The sequence below is a fragment of the Cydia splendana genome, chromosome Z, assembly GCF_910591565.1.
Source record: "Cydia splendana chromosome Z, ilCydSple1.2, whole genome shotgun sequence".
Taxonomy (NCBI): Eukaryota; Metazoa; Arthropoda; class Insecta; order Lepidoptera; family Tortricidae; genus Cydia; species Cydia splendana.
Window position 1 is genome coordinate 11824015 of NC_085987.1, and position 14799 is coordinate 11838813.

Here is a 14799-nt window from a genome sequence, read left to right on the forward strand (position 1 = left end):
GTTTTTAGTATTTGTTGTTATAGCGGCAACAAAAATACATCATCTGTGAAAATTTCAGCTGTTTAGCTATGACAGATCACGAAATACAGCCTGGTGACAGACGGACGGACGGACGGACAACGGAGTCTTAGTAATAGGGTCCCGTTTTACCCTTTGGGTACGGAACCCTAAAAATAAACGTTTAGGAACTCCACCCCTAATTTGTAGGCATAATACTTAATATGTATTAATGCCTTCAGGCTTATAAAAGAGATGACCTGCATTAGATATAGGTAGCCAAAATGTTTGCTGGCCAGTAATAATAATAAGTCAATATCTTTTATTTTGTTTTTATTATTCCATAATAGACATTTTCAATAACAAAAAATATACATAAAAATATTTTTATAATAGTATTTCGCTTTTGCGCTCATACGTCAACACCGAAACTTGAAGCAATAACATTTTTAAGTAGACTAGACATTACGTTAATATTAATACATAATACGATATTCATATAAAATCTAAAGCGGGAATATAACAGTCAGTAGTAGAAGAAATGTTCTATGAAATACAGGTAATTTTTAACACTTCATTTACGGAGTTCTTCATTGCGGTGAGTTCACACACTCATGATTTTTGCGGGATTCAGTAAAAAGCTGGACCTCAGTGGGAAAGAGCCCTCAGGGTAGGTAGTCCATAAAAGACTGATATTTTTACCCTGTTATACCGGGTGCTTTTTTAATTACCGGCAATATTTTGCGAGTTGAATATTTATATATATACTAGCGACCCGCCCCGGCTTCGCACGGGTTAACAAATTATACACCTAAACCTTCCTCAAGAATAACTCTATTGATAGGTGAAAACCGCATGAAAATCCGTTCAATAGTTTTTGAGTTTATCGCGAACAAACACACAGACAGACGCGGCGGGGGACTTTGTTTTAAGTATAAGGTGTTCTTCATTACTGAAGGTCGTGCCTGTCTTGAAATGCCTTCACCGAGGCCTCGACGAGCTGCTTCCATTTCACCCTGTCTTCGGCTTGTCTAAGGGCAGCAGTGACAGTAAGTCCTGTAACGTTCCTTACTTGATCGGACCAACGGGTGGGTGACCGTCCTCTTGGCCTCTTGCCATCCACTTTTCCAACAACAACCAGTTTCTCTAGGTTATCTGGCTGCCTTCGAGCAATATGTCCAAAATAGCTCAGGACTCGTTGGTAACAGATTGTGGATAGTCTGGATTTGATCCTGAGTTGGTTGAGAATGGATTTGTTGGTTCGTTTTGCTGTCCACGGTATGCGTAACATTCTCCTCCAACACCACATCTCAAATGCCTCAATTCTTTTCCTGTCTATTTCCCGTATTGACCAGGACTCCGAGCCGTAGAGAAAAATTTAAAACACTAAAGACCGCACAAGTCTCATCTTGGTGTCATTGGAGACGTTTCTGTTCCGCCAAATTGTGTTCAATTTGGTCATGGCGCCTTTTGCCATCTGTGCGCGTCTTCGAATTTCTTTCTCACAGCCGCCCTCATTGCTGATGAGTGAGCCCAGGTAGACAAACTCTTTTACACATTCGAGGTCCGACAGTTCACCAGTCCGTACAAGCAATCCAGCTCGATCAATGACCATGATTTTGGTCTTCGATTTGTTAACCGAGAGCCCTACCATTTTGCTTTCACGCTCTACCCTCCTAAACAATTCGGCTAGTTCCTGTTCTGAAGAAGCAAACAATGTTGTGTCGTCTGCATAGCGAAGGTTACTGATCTTGTGACCACCTATTGAGATGCCTCTACACCTTATACTTCTTAAGTTGTACTTCTTCTTCTTATACTTCTATATCAGTGATATTGAGCAACTTCTACTACGCGATCTCGGGGTTGCTCCCATAGTAAAAGTTGCTCAGTATGACCATTCACATCGCAAAAAATATTTTCGGTAATTAAAAAAACATCTTGTATAGTACTAGTAGACATTATTGATAGCGATTGTACTTGTTCGATTCCTTGTTTACCACCGTATGTGTGTACTGTGTAACAAGAAAAGTTTAACACAATAAAATACGAATAGCGATACTTTTATACGTATAGATGCACAATATACAAGAAAAAAAAGTGGTCGTTTTATACACACAATATTTGTATAAACACTTTCATATGATAAACATTAAATACAATAATTGGACAAAAGAGCGATTAATTTTAGTAGTTACATTTATAGACCAATAATGATGGGCACAACTTACTTCTCGTAGGCATTTCGTATTTGGGGTATTAGATGTACTTTAAAAGACCAATAATTATAACAAGAAATCAGATCTTCTAGTTACGCGATTCTAGCCGATCAAAGGTGTATCGTCATAGTTTTGTGATTGTATATTAAATAATACTAGTAATACCTACTTAAAGTATACCTATTCAAAGAGTTTAAAAACGTGTATTATAAATCATAAATAACTATGATACAATTTTTCACCGGTACTGTACATATGATTTAATTAATTTTATTACTTTTTTTTTAATAATGAATCAGTCATTGACAATAATCAACAAAAATCTAGAACTGTTGATGAATGTTGCATTAAGTACAGTAACCAACTAAGTAACTTGTTTGAGTTCAACTGAAGATAGCTAAACAATAGTTTATGTTGTAAGTTGTGCTCACGCTATGCAACAATAAATAGCAATATAATTACGTAATCGGTATTTACGATACAAGTGCGGAAAGTAGAAAATTCGCAATGAGCGCCATATTTTCTGCGATAGATCGGCTGTCAAACATCAACTTTTGACAACCCTTTACTCATCTGATAACATAGTAAAGTTGTGCACTTCGGAAAGACACTATAATAATCTAGGAAACTTCTACAGCTGTTTCTTTGATTTATGCGCAGTTTGGCTCAATATGCCACCATTGTTCGTTGTAACAAATTCTCCTTACAAGTGTAAAGCAAAAATCACAGTGAACGTTGAACTCATAGAGAGTCGTACTCAACATCGTCGTAGAAGCCGTCGACCGGTGTAGGATCCAGTAGAGCCGCCTGGGGATTTACTGTCTTCTTTTCGCTCTTAGATTTTTTGTGCTTCTTTCTCTCTTTCCTCTCTGATTTCTCAGAATAATCGCCTTTGTCTTTGTCCTTAGATTTCTTCTTTTTGTGTTTTTTCTCAGTCTGAAATGACACAAGTCACAGGAGTAAGTAAAATGGCAATTGCACTTCTATCAATGCAATTGTACGATTATCAAATTTGCTAATAACTCATTCACCTTGACCTCAGTTTCTTTACCAACGTCGGGATCTTCCCCTCCTGAAAAAAATGCAATATACGATATTTATGTGTACAATAAATCCATACTAATATCAAGTCATTGAAAATAAGGGTTGGTGAAATTCCTTTCCTAAGTTAATTCCGCCTTTATACATAGTACATAAGGATGGTGTTTAGCAAAAATGCAATTTCACATTCATAATAGCACATTCATTTTGCAATAAGATGTCAACTCAAAAAATTGACGCTTAAAGTTGACATTTTATTGCAAAATGAATGTGGGTTGACACATTTTTGCTAAACTCCATTTATTAACCGACTTCCAAATCTAAAAGGAGGAGGTTATCAATTCGGTTGTGTGTTCTTTTTAGGGTTCCGTACCCAAAGGGTAAAACGGGGCCCTATTACTAAGACTCCGCTGTCCGTCCGTCCGTCCGTCCGTCTGTCACCAGGCTGTATCTCGTGATCTGTGATAGCTGAAATTATCACAGATGATGTATTTCTGTTGCCGCTATAACAACAAATACTAAAAACAGAATAAAATAAAGATATAAGTGCTGGGGCTCCCATACAACAAACGTGATTTTAAACCGAAGTTAAGCAACGTCGGGCGGAGTCAGTACTTGGATGGGTGACCGTTTTTATAGATAATGGTACGGAACCCTTGGGGCTGTCCATAAATTACGTCATCGATTTTTGACGATTTTGGACCCCCCCCCCCCTATAATCATCCAAAAATCATGCTTCAAATGACCCCATTTCCTCCTACTTCATGCTACCGTCATCCGATGTCCAGACCCCCCCCCCCTAATTTGAAATGACGTAATTTATGAATAGCCCCCTTCGTGTGCGAGTCCGACTCGCACTTGCCCGGTTTTTTTTTAATGTTTGTTACTCCATATCTCCGTCATTACTGGACCGATTTTGAAAATTATTATTTAGGGTTCCGTACCCAAAGGGTAAAACGGGACCCTATTACTAAGACTCCGCTGTCCGTCCGTCCGTCTGTCACCAGGCTGTATCTCACGAACCGTGATAGCTAGACAGTTGAAATTTTCACAGATGATGTATTTCTGTTGCCGCTATAACAACAAATACTAAAAACAGAATAAAATAAAGATTTAAGTGGGGCTCCCATACAACAAACGTGATTTTTGACCGAAGTTAAGCAACGTCAGGCGGGGTCAGTACTTGGATGGGTGACCGTTTTTTTTTTTGCCGTTTTTTGCATTATGGTACGGAACCCTTCGTGCGCGAGTCCGACTCGCACTTGCCCGGTTTTTTTGGTTGCATGTATATGCATACAGATTGGTCCCGTTTTTGTCAAAACCCAGTTCTGATGATGGGATTCATGAGTAATTGAGGGAACTCCTCAAATCTTAAAGGCATACACATAGTGATTTTTATGTTTTTATCAACAAATCAAGCATATACATTCAAAAAAGTGACATTTGTGAAGTGGAACTGCTGATGATGATCAGAACGGAACTCTTCAACGACGCATAGTTCACGTTTGGCGATTTGTCCTCTTCGTTATGTTTGTTAAGCTAGTTAAGTTTTTAAGCCAGATTTTTTTCAAGCTCGAGTTCTGATGATGGGATCCATGAGGAATCGAGAGAACTCCTCAAATCTTAAAGGCATGCGTATAGAGATTTTTGTATTTACATCAGAAAATTAAGCATTTTCATTAAAAACTGTCGCATTTGATGAAGAGGAACTGCTGATGATGATCAGAACAGAACTCTTCAACGACGCATAGTTCACGCTTGGCGATTTGTCCTCTTCGTTATGTTTGTTAAGCAAGTTAAGTTTTTAAGCCAGATTTTTGTCAAACTCGAGTTCTGATGATGGGATCCATGAGGAATCGAGAGAACTCCTCAAATCTTAAAGGCATGCGTATAGAGATTTTTGTATTTTCATCAGAAAATCAAGCAGTTTTATTAAAAACTGTCGCATTTGATGAAGTGGAACTGCTGATGATGATCAGAACAGAACTCTTCAACGACGCATAGTTTGACGATTTCGATTTTGTGGGTTAGGTTAGGATAGAACTGCGACCGTTAGAGAAACGAAATGCTACTAGAAAAGTGGGTACCTAAGGTTAGGTTAGGTTAGAACTGCGACCCTTACTGAAACGAAATATGCTACCAGAAAAAGGTGACGAAGTGGATTACTATATCTGGTGATCAGTTAAATACCAGCCAATAATTTATATGGCATTTCAAACTATTTTGAGAAGACGGTTTTTTTCTATTAAAGATTATTTAAGTAGTATTAACTATTAAGTCATAAAACCACTATAAATTGTTTCACTGGTATTTCCTATTTCATAAGATAATTCAACATGCAAAATTTGTAATAAGTAAGTTTAAGAACAAATTTTAAGTTAGGGTAATTAGGGTGTTTAATTCGTTTGATAAAGTTGTATTGTGTTTCAATGGATACATGATTTTTAGTAAAATTAAAATCTGAATATTTTACTTGGGCGAAGTTGAACACCGAAGGTGAATTTATATTTTTGCCAACCCTCATTTTCAATAACCGCCAAAATCAATAATAATATCCAATTACGCAACTTATGCTGGGGCTACAACGGTCATAAAAAAATTCTATGCGTTTCAAAAATAGGATTATTACTGACTAATCACAAGTTCACAATATTTTATTTGTAATAGGAAATATTACGCAAAACTCTGCGAAGGGGGCGCCACTACCACAATCAGTCACAATCTAAGGGTCTATCGCAAACGTGGGAGTCGAAATTTTGTTATCTAACCTCTCTATCACTCTTGCATATTCGAGCGATAAAGAGGCAGATAGCCTCCCGCTTCCCGGTAGGCCCTTTGTAAACAAACCGCCTTGATGTATCAATGTCATATTTTATTGTCTGTGAAAACTTACCAAAAAACAGTTTAAGGCATAGTATGAGTATAAGTTACTCTATGGTTTACGATGGGTGCGAGTGCTGCACTCTGGCGGCAGAACATTGCAGTAATACCCCCTATTTAACAAATCAACTATACCTACAATACCATACCACAACAAGAGCATACTAACCTTCCGGCGACCTCCTCGCGCTGGCATCACCGGCCCAAAGCGGGAATTCATTCTCGATGGAGTGCACGTCGCCTTCGGGCGGTGAGTACTCCGTCACATTCAGCTGGGTGAACCTGTCCTCCAGGGGCTCGCCCAACGGCTTCGCCTGCTCCGAGGCTAAGTCTTGGATCATCGCGGCGTAGTCAATGTCCACGTCGTCTTGTTCGATGGTCACCTTTGGGTTCGTCGTTTCATCATCACTAAAACATGTGCCGGTGTTACAGTACTTTACATAGCATATTCCTATACTAAAACAATTTCAAAGAATAGATCCATGTCAGTACCTCTACTAGACGTACTTATAGTCTGGAGTAACTACATACAGTCGCCATCAGATATATCTGAACACGCCTCTATTGTCAAGGGGCTAGAGTGCGTGTTCAGATATTTGGGAGCACCTCGGCCGCTCCAATATATCTGATGGCGGCTGTACAATCGGTAAAAGGTAGGTAACATTCCATACATCTGTGAAGCGGGTTCGGTAAAATGCACTTCAATTGTTTCGTTCAGTCGCTTTAAACCCTCAGTTTCTAAGCACTTGGAAATGTTAAAAACGCCTAAATGCCGTAAATATGTATCCTGTGGTATGAATCTTGCTAAGAATGGTAAGTGCTCACCTGTCGCTCTCATAGGTGAGTTCCTGATTTGACGCAGGCGCGAGATCATCCAGGAAGCTGCTATCCAGCGCGCCCGCGTAGAACTCGTCCAGCGTACCCGACGGGGACTTGGCACCTGAGGGTGTGCTCTGCTCGCTGCCGATAATAAACATAACATTACTGAATGATAACTAAATGCTTTATAAATCATTGAGGATACATGTGTCACTTTATTTCCATTCCGTTAGCATTTTTCATTAACTTTATGTGACGGTAGGTATATAACAAAAGGAAAGGGACGAAAGATGTATGGAAATTAGGGGATTATTTGTATCGAAAGAGCTTGTGATTCTGAGTAGAAATAATATGAAGTGGTAGAAATTTTTGAATAATGGCCTACACTCATAAAGTTTAACGTAGACGACGCATCAATCTTTTACGTTCCAACCTTCGAGCAATACGGAAGGGAGGCGGCATTCGCACTATTTCCCCTCTGCCGAGGTACAAGATTCGCGCGTCAATCTAATCTAGCGCGGGTAATAAAACTAGTTGCACTTGGATTTTTCACTAGACCGAGTCCAGACGCGCGCGTGAACACTGCTGCACAAAAATGCCTGTTTGCTCGGTTTTTTGTTATAAAAAGAGGTCGGGGGACATCAAATTTACAAAATGAAAGTGTTATATTTCACATGTAATATTATTTTTTACATATCATACGTTTAATTACATTCAAACACAATTATTATATTTTAGTCTCATGTAATTGTTGGATTTATCGATTTTGCTCGCTCAGTACAAATTGTGGATCGGTCGAGCGACAAATCCGACTTCTCATCTCTCAGAATACAATAACATACTTCAACGAAAATGTGTTAGTGTGCGTGTTGTGACACTTGTCACTCGTCCGTACACAAAAAGAGATCGAGGTTTGCAAGATTTGTCTCTGACGTGTGTCATTTTCTATGTATTTGTGTCGTCATTACAGATTGGATTTTGTATGTAAGTGTGTGAGAAGTGCGACTGTGTGCACCTTTCCCCCTGCGAAAAATGGCAGAAAGCTTTGTACGGTGAGATATCGCTTGGGCCCCTCCCTTCCGATGTGTCGGAAGCCGGTGTTGCTCGAAGGTTCCAACTGACATCACCGCGGGGCGTGGATGGGCGTTTTAGGCGGTTAAGAAAAAATTGGACGATGTCACGTGACGGCTTCTCCCGTAGGTAGTCCCCATTTTCGTCGCCGAATATGATGTATTTAAGGGTGGTAAGTATTCCATCTGTCCAATATCTTGGTCCGTGTTACATTTACTCACCTCTCTGGGAGGTTAAGTCTCGACGGCGTACAGTCCATGCTGACAGTTGGCCGCGTCTTCATCAGCTCCGGACTCACGTACTGGCTCTGCGACGGCGGCCCGTGCTGTGCTTTGATGCCCAACGGGTTCAGTGACTGCGCTAACTTTAACATAAAATGTAACTTTAAGATTAAATATTTAAACTAGGCCCTAGAGTGAGGTCTGATCTACAAGTTATTCGGCGAACACAAAATATAAGATCAAGATAATTTAAAATTAGAACAGTTATTTGTGATACAAGTTTAGAAAGTAACCAGTTACAAACGGTTTACGACGACTCGAGTTAGTGTAAGGCCTGAGTGGACGCTCGGAGCGGAGCGAGGCGTCGGGCTCACAAGTAATTTTTCTCAAAAATGGACGACTTTGCCGTTTAAAAAATAGGTCGCGAAGTGCGGAGTTTATGGTCAGTCAAAAATTAAAAAGTTAAAAACATTGCAGTCTCAATTTTGGGACTGCAATGTTGCATATAAATTCCATTATTTGTCGAGTTCCAAACTTTTTAAAAGTTTAAATGGCCATATCAAATGAAGGCACAGGCCCATTAAACAGCCAAACAGATAATAAGTGCTTATTATTATAATGTTGGTATCGCGACTATTTAGCTGTCTCAAATAGGTTGGCGTATTTTCGGCAGAAAAATACACATCTATTTTAAAATTTAAAAAATAAAAAGGCGGCAATGGAAACTTTTTCAATTGTATCAACTTTTTTCTGTGAAAATATATACGTAAGAACGTTGCTTTTGTAAAATATTTCTATTTTATTTATATTTCTTGCACCATTTTTGAGAAAAGCAATATATCGTTGGGTGAGAATACGTTTGTGCCATACACCACTTACATAGTTTGCAGGAGAGCGAAAACAAGCAAAAAAAAATATTGTTCGGAAAGTTTACATTTAGGAAATATTGAACGTATTTATCATTTAGGCACATATATTATGTTTACTATTTATAGTACCAAACAAATATTGTGAATACATTAGTAATCATGAAATAAAAGCATTTTTATTATTGCCATATCCGTTTTTGATGAGTAAATGTTAAACGCATAATGTATGATATGACACAAAAGTTGTGGATATGTCACACTTTTGTAATAATTTTCTGTTAACAGAGTGTAATTATCCTATAGTAAAATGCGGATATGGCACAACATTTTTCAAAAATAGTTTTTTTCATAAACCGATTAGTGTCAATTATAGCATTTTTTTTGTTATTTTAGGAATCACTAAAAAACGATTTTCTCAAAAATACGACGATATATGACTCGGCTGGAAGGCTACTTGCTGGCTTCGGATTCAATTAAACGGACTCCCAAGGTCGTCCGTTTAAAACGAATCCTCAGCCTGCAAGTTGCTACTTCCGAGCCTCGACAATAATGTACTATTTATAAGCAGCGTGCACTAAGGCCGCTCCTATACGCTTGCATTTGTTTAACATGCACGCCGCACGCCCCGCCCCGCTGCACGCCCAACATGAGCGTCCACTCAGGCCTTACACTTAGGAGATGTCTTTCTGAACATATACGTGGGCCATACTGAAAGTTTCTGGATTCTGATATACGAGAAGATCTTATTTTTTCTAAGTGGCCAGTCCAGGAATTTTCAGTATGCCCTAAGTATCACACGTTTTACAAATTATGGTGTGAAGTAGGTACGAAATATGTAAATGCGATAGGTAATATTACTCTGAAAAAGTACCTATATACTATTTTTCAGCAACACATTTTACCTATCTGTCCAGGGCACCTACTTTTTTATACGCGTGCTGGAAAGAGGTACTGTTAGTGTCTATGTCGATCCATATAAAGAAGCACTTTCAAGTACTGACCAGCGGGTTGACGGCGGGCGGCACGATGGGCTTGCCCGCCCCCAGCACGATACTCGGCGAGCGCTCGTTGCTCGGTCGTGGCTCGGGCGCGCCCTGGCTCTGACGGCGCTTGTTGGCGAGCCGGTCCAGGAATAGATTGTAGTGGGACTCCTCCGAATTCTTAAAACACAGCCAAGCTACAGTTTTACGATAAACATAATACTTTAAATTATGCACCTACTATACGAAAAGCTCCGATAGAATCGCCTGCGCTGGTAAGAGAGTAAGACCATATGAGCCATATGACCAAAAGAGTACTTAATATAGAAGAAAAATAGAGGGGTCGCGGACCACCAATGCTACTTACAAACAATACACAATGACCTAAGAGATATTGACACTAATAAAAACCCACAATGTGGCGAAAAAATACTAGGGCTGGCCCCAAATAAATTGGGACAATAGCCAGGAGAAAGAAGAGGAAAGGTATGTATAGTTCGTTTTTTTTAGCATTAGAATTAAGGTAAACAATCTTGATGTGTCTTTTAATTGAAAAACACATTTAAAAAATAAGTTACGGCAAATATGTAACAATTATGAATCTAATACGATCATGTATATTCATCTGCTTTCATTAGTAATAGTTATTGATTTTTAAAAAGACTTTTTCAATTAAAAGACATGTCAAGATCGCTTACCTTCTTTCAAGTTCTTTCTAATGCTAAAAAAAACGAACTATAATAAATGACATTTTAGTTTTTAATTTCTTTTTAAATTAAACACTAATTGGGTTATACATTTGTAGCATGTGAGTCAGAAGTGCCGTAGATCCCCCAGCCTAGATCTACTCGTACTATAACAAGGCAGATTGGACATTTCATAATTTAGTATAAATATAGAACGGCAGAAGATGTGGTGGAACATGTTCGCAAGAAGACCCTTTACAAGCTGAGGGTGTTCCAGCTGCGATCGTGCCATTATATGCATTTCAGCTTCGTGGTGCTCGTGCCGCGTTCGCTGCTGCAAAACTATCGCAAGCGCGGACTTCTGGCCGAAGGGTGTGATAAATCGGCGGTTCCGTAGGAATATTCGGCAGATGCCGAATCCTACACCAGAACAGAACAGCAAAAGAATATCGTGTTGCCAAAATGATTTTTAGTTTTTAGGATTATATACAGCTGTGCCAATGTGGAATATACAGCTTACTTGGAAGTCGTCCAGCTCCTTCTCCGTTTCCTCCACGTCCTTCTGGTTCCTCTGCAGCTGCTCGAGCAGGCTGGTCCGCTGCAGGCGGAGGAACGGCACGCTCAGGAACTTGTGCAGCAAGCGCAGCCCGAAGCCGTTCCTCATGGAGGACTCCGCGTACCGCACTGCCGCCGTCCTGGTAAGTTTAAGCGTCTGTAACCCTTCGTATGGTGGTATATGGTCTAAGCCGTTTGGACGTTGAACGACCATTCAACAATTTGTCGTAAGCGGCACGTGGAAGTTATGGTTCATATTTTTATTTATCAAAAAGAATTTACATAATTCATTTACTTGAGGTATTTTCTACACCTTAGGACTTAAAAGTTAAGGGTATCAGAAATGAATCCTATCACTTTCAAATAAAATTAAAAATCATTGTAGGAAATATGTATATTATCTCTGCCTTCTAAAGGGGAGCTTAAAGTTTGTATTTAGTTTCTCGGTCATAAACCGATAGCACCTTATAACTGCTATTCACAAAATATTAGTTCATCCATGTATTCCGAAATCCAGTGAGATACATACGTAAAACACTATCCTTGTATCGTGACATTTAATCTAGGCGGTGTGTTACTAAACAAACCACAGAGACAACCACAAAACACAACACTCAAAGGACAAGACAAGATTCTAAAATGGCTTTAATCCTTTGGACGGCAAGAATACTATCAATACTATTATATATTGCTATTAATTAAAAGTTGCTTATTATTAGCTCGCCTTTGAGAATGATGTTGATGTCTGTGTGTGTTACTTCAGATTGACGTCCTAAAAACATTCTGCAGTCCGGTCATTACCTGGTCAGTTTAGTAGTTTACCTCTTTCGCTTGCTCATCCGCAACAACACACTCACAGTTCAACGACATCTCACCTGTTCAGCTTAGCCTGCTCTAGTGCCTGCTCGATGTGGTGTGGGTGCACCTGGCGGTGGTGCTGCATGTCGCAGTGGTTTCCAAGCACCACCACGGGCAGGTCGGCGGGCACCCGCGACAACTCCTTCACGACATATTCGAATGTCCTAAGAAATTACAGAACACATATTACTTGGATACTAGGGTGCTAAGGTCAAATTCGCAAAAATAATATAGTAGACAAATTTAGTGGAAAGATATGAGTTCTTTCTGTTTTTTCTAATATAAAGGAGCCTGACACTGATATAAAGTTAAGAACAAGTATATCTATTAGCAGGTTAGGGAGCAAAATTGAGTACCCAAACTGTTTTCTTTTGCACCTCACAAGGCCTTGTTTTAATTACTACATATTGCATTCCAAACCATGTATATCACATACACATGTCGGGTATCAAATAAAAGCAGATTAAATGTACTACATTTAGTTCAAACAAGAAAATAAAATCGGTTATTTGGGTTTTTTCAGTTTTTGGGACCCAACAACATGCCCAACAGCATACTAAAAGTTAATAGTGGTTTCTGGTTCTGAGCTATCTCTTTCCTATACGGTTTCCTATAAGGCATAAGACTAATTATAGTTAAAAAGTCTTTTTTAAATCTTAGCATACATAAATATCACATAACATAATAAATTTACCAAGGTTTGGTGATATCAAGCATCAGTATAACACCAGTTGCATTCTTGTACACATCGAGAAATGTTGCATCCAGTACTGGTGTATCATAACCTTCGTCCTGAGCTACCGAAGCTTGGTTCTCTAATTTCAGACCTAGAGGAGATTTCTTCTTAGTTCTGCCTTTATCTACTACCTCCCACACTTCAACCTAAAATGTTAACAGATGAAAGAACTTACTTAAGAATTAAATTATTAATTGTTGGGATAAGTGTAAAAAAAATTGGTATTCTGCTGGTCAGTGGTTTGATATTTACCACTAACTTTTCAGTGAAGGAACACATCATGAGGAAAGAAAGAAATTCAAAGGTGTATGTGGAGTCCCCAACATGTACTGGGCCAGCATGGGGACTATAGCCCACACCCTCTCAAGCATGAGTTAATTATTGTAATGATATGGTGTTAGAGTGGATGCTGTAAGATTTTAGACCAACCATATAGAAAATTTAAGGCTGCATGCTTACAATTATCTATTCTTATCTTATCTAGTTTTTTTAGCAATAATTATTTATTTTTGCTTGTAAAACTTGAGCCCTTTTAGTACTTTTTTTTAATTGCACTTTAATTGTTAACAAGGTTCTTTTCAAATAAATATTATTCTTATTCTTATTGTCCAATAAAAGATTTATGCCTACTTTGTCAGCCAGAGATATAGTAAAAATCAATATTAACAGAATTAGTTTGCACACTTACTTTTACTATGTGATCAGTATTTTTATAGGTCCAGTGTATAGGAGCCACCTGAATTTGGTCAGTAGGAACATATTCTTCTATAAAAGGTCCACCTTGCAATCTTTGCAGCAGACAAGATTTGCCAACATTTCGGTCTCCTTTAATCAATATTTTCACTGGAAGCAGGAAGGATAATAATGACTTATTAACATATGCAAAGCTTCCTATTGGTGTATCCCAAAATGTACGGAATAGTCTGAGATAAATTAAATTACAAATTCTAGACCTTTTTGACGAACTATCTGTGTAATGGTGGCATTTTCGACTTAAAATGAATCCGTACTTACTGTTAAAGTGAACTCCACGCGAAAACTTCTTTTGTAAGGAGGAGGACATGGGTACTGGAGCAGTGCAGCGTTCATCGTTGCCTTTTGCTAATTTCTTAAGGGCAGAAAACATGTTAAAACTTTCTACCTTACACTGAGAATGTATGCCCAATAATTAATTAACGATATTAACAAGACTAATCTTTTGTAAATCCAAACTAGTTATATACACTAATTTATAAACTAGTTCATCAATTAAAATAAATTATAAGACTCATCAACCATTAAGAAACATTCATTATTGTGAACTAATAAAACAGGCAGAACGAACGTCACAACTCACAAGAAAGTATTGTATACAGGGTTGCGTTCCAAATCGTAAATCAGATAACATACTAACATAATTCCAATTTTTTTTATTTGTATGCTATTAAAAAGGCAAACGTAATTTTAGTTCAAATATTATTTATAAAAAACCGAAAATTTATGACAAATTTTCATATACAGGCATATAATCAATGATCATATTTTACTTTACGGTTTAGGTTGCATGATTTTACAGCATTGATTTGGAACACATGAAATTTGCTAATATTGACATTTGAATGACAGTAACTGTTCAGAGTTGCCAGCAACAAAAATCCCGCATTCTTGCCTGTATTTCATAGCTTTACTCCATATTCGTTAAAAAAAGGCAGTTTTCTAATATGCAGGATTGTATTTATTAAGCTTATATAGTTTGTCAAAGGACTGTCTCATTTCAAACATAGACATAGAGAATCATACTATCTTTGTCTTATACACTAGTACTAGCACCGATAAGGATGAGTATAGTTTTTTTGTTCTTATTTACTGACAAATTTGGTTTGACCAACTA

General features: G+C 38.3%; 1 protein-coding gene across 1 annotated transcript; it reads right to left on the bottom strand.

The window, feature by feature from the left end:
- Nucleotides 1–350: 350 nt before the first annotated feature.
- Nucleotides 351–14269, bottom strand: LOC134804511 (rab-like protein 6). Its single transcript, XM_063777594.1, has 11 exons — nt 13944–14269; nt 13618–13772; nt 12888–13075; nt 12211–12357; nt 11301–11475; nt 10116–10274; nt 8246–8388; nt 6960–7094; nt 6304–6542; nt 3245–3285; nt 351–3149 (listed from the first exon to the last, which is right to left on the bottom strand). Exons 1-11 carry the CDS (start codon nt 14053–14055, stop codon nt 2955–2957), a joined length of 1689 nt encoding a protein of 562 aa, XP_063633664.1. The 5' UTR covers nt 14056–14269; the 3' UTR covers nt 351–2954.
- Between the last annotated feature and the right edge of the window lie 530 nt (nt 14270–14799).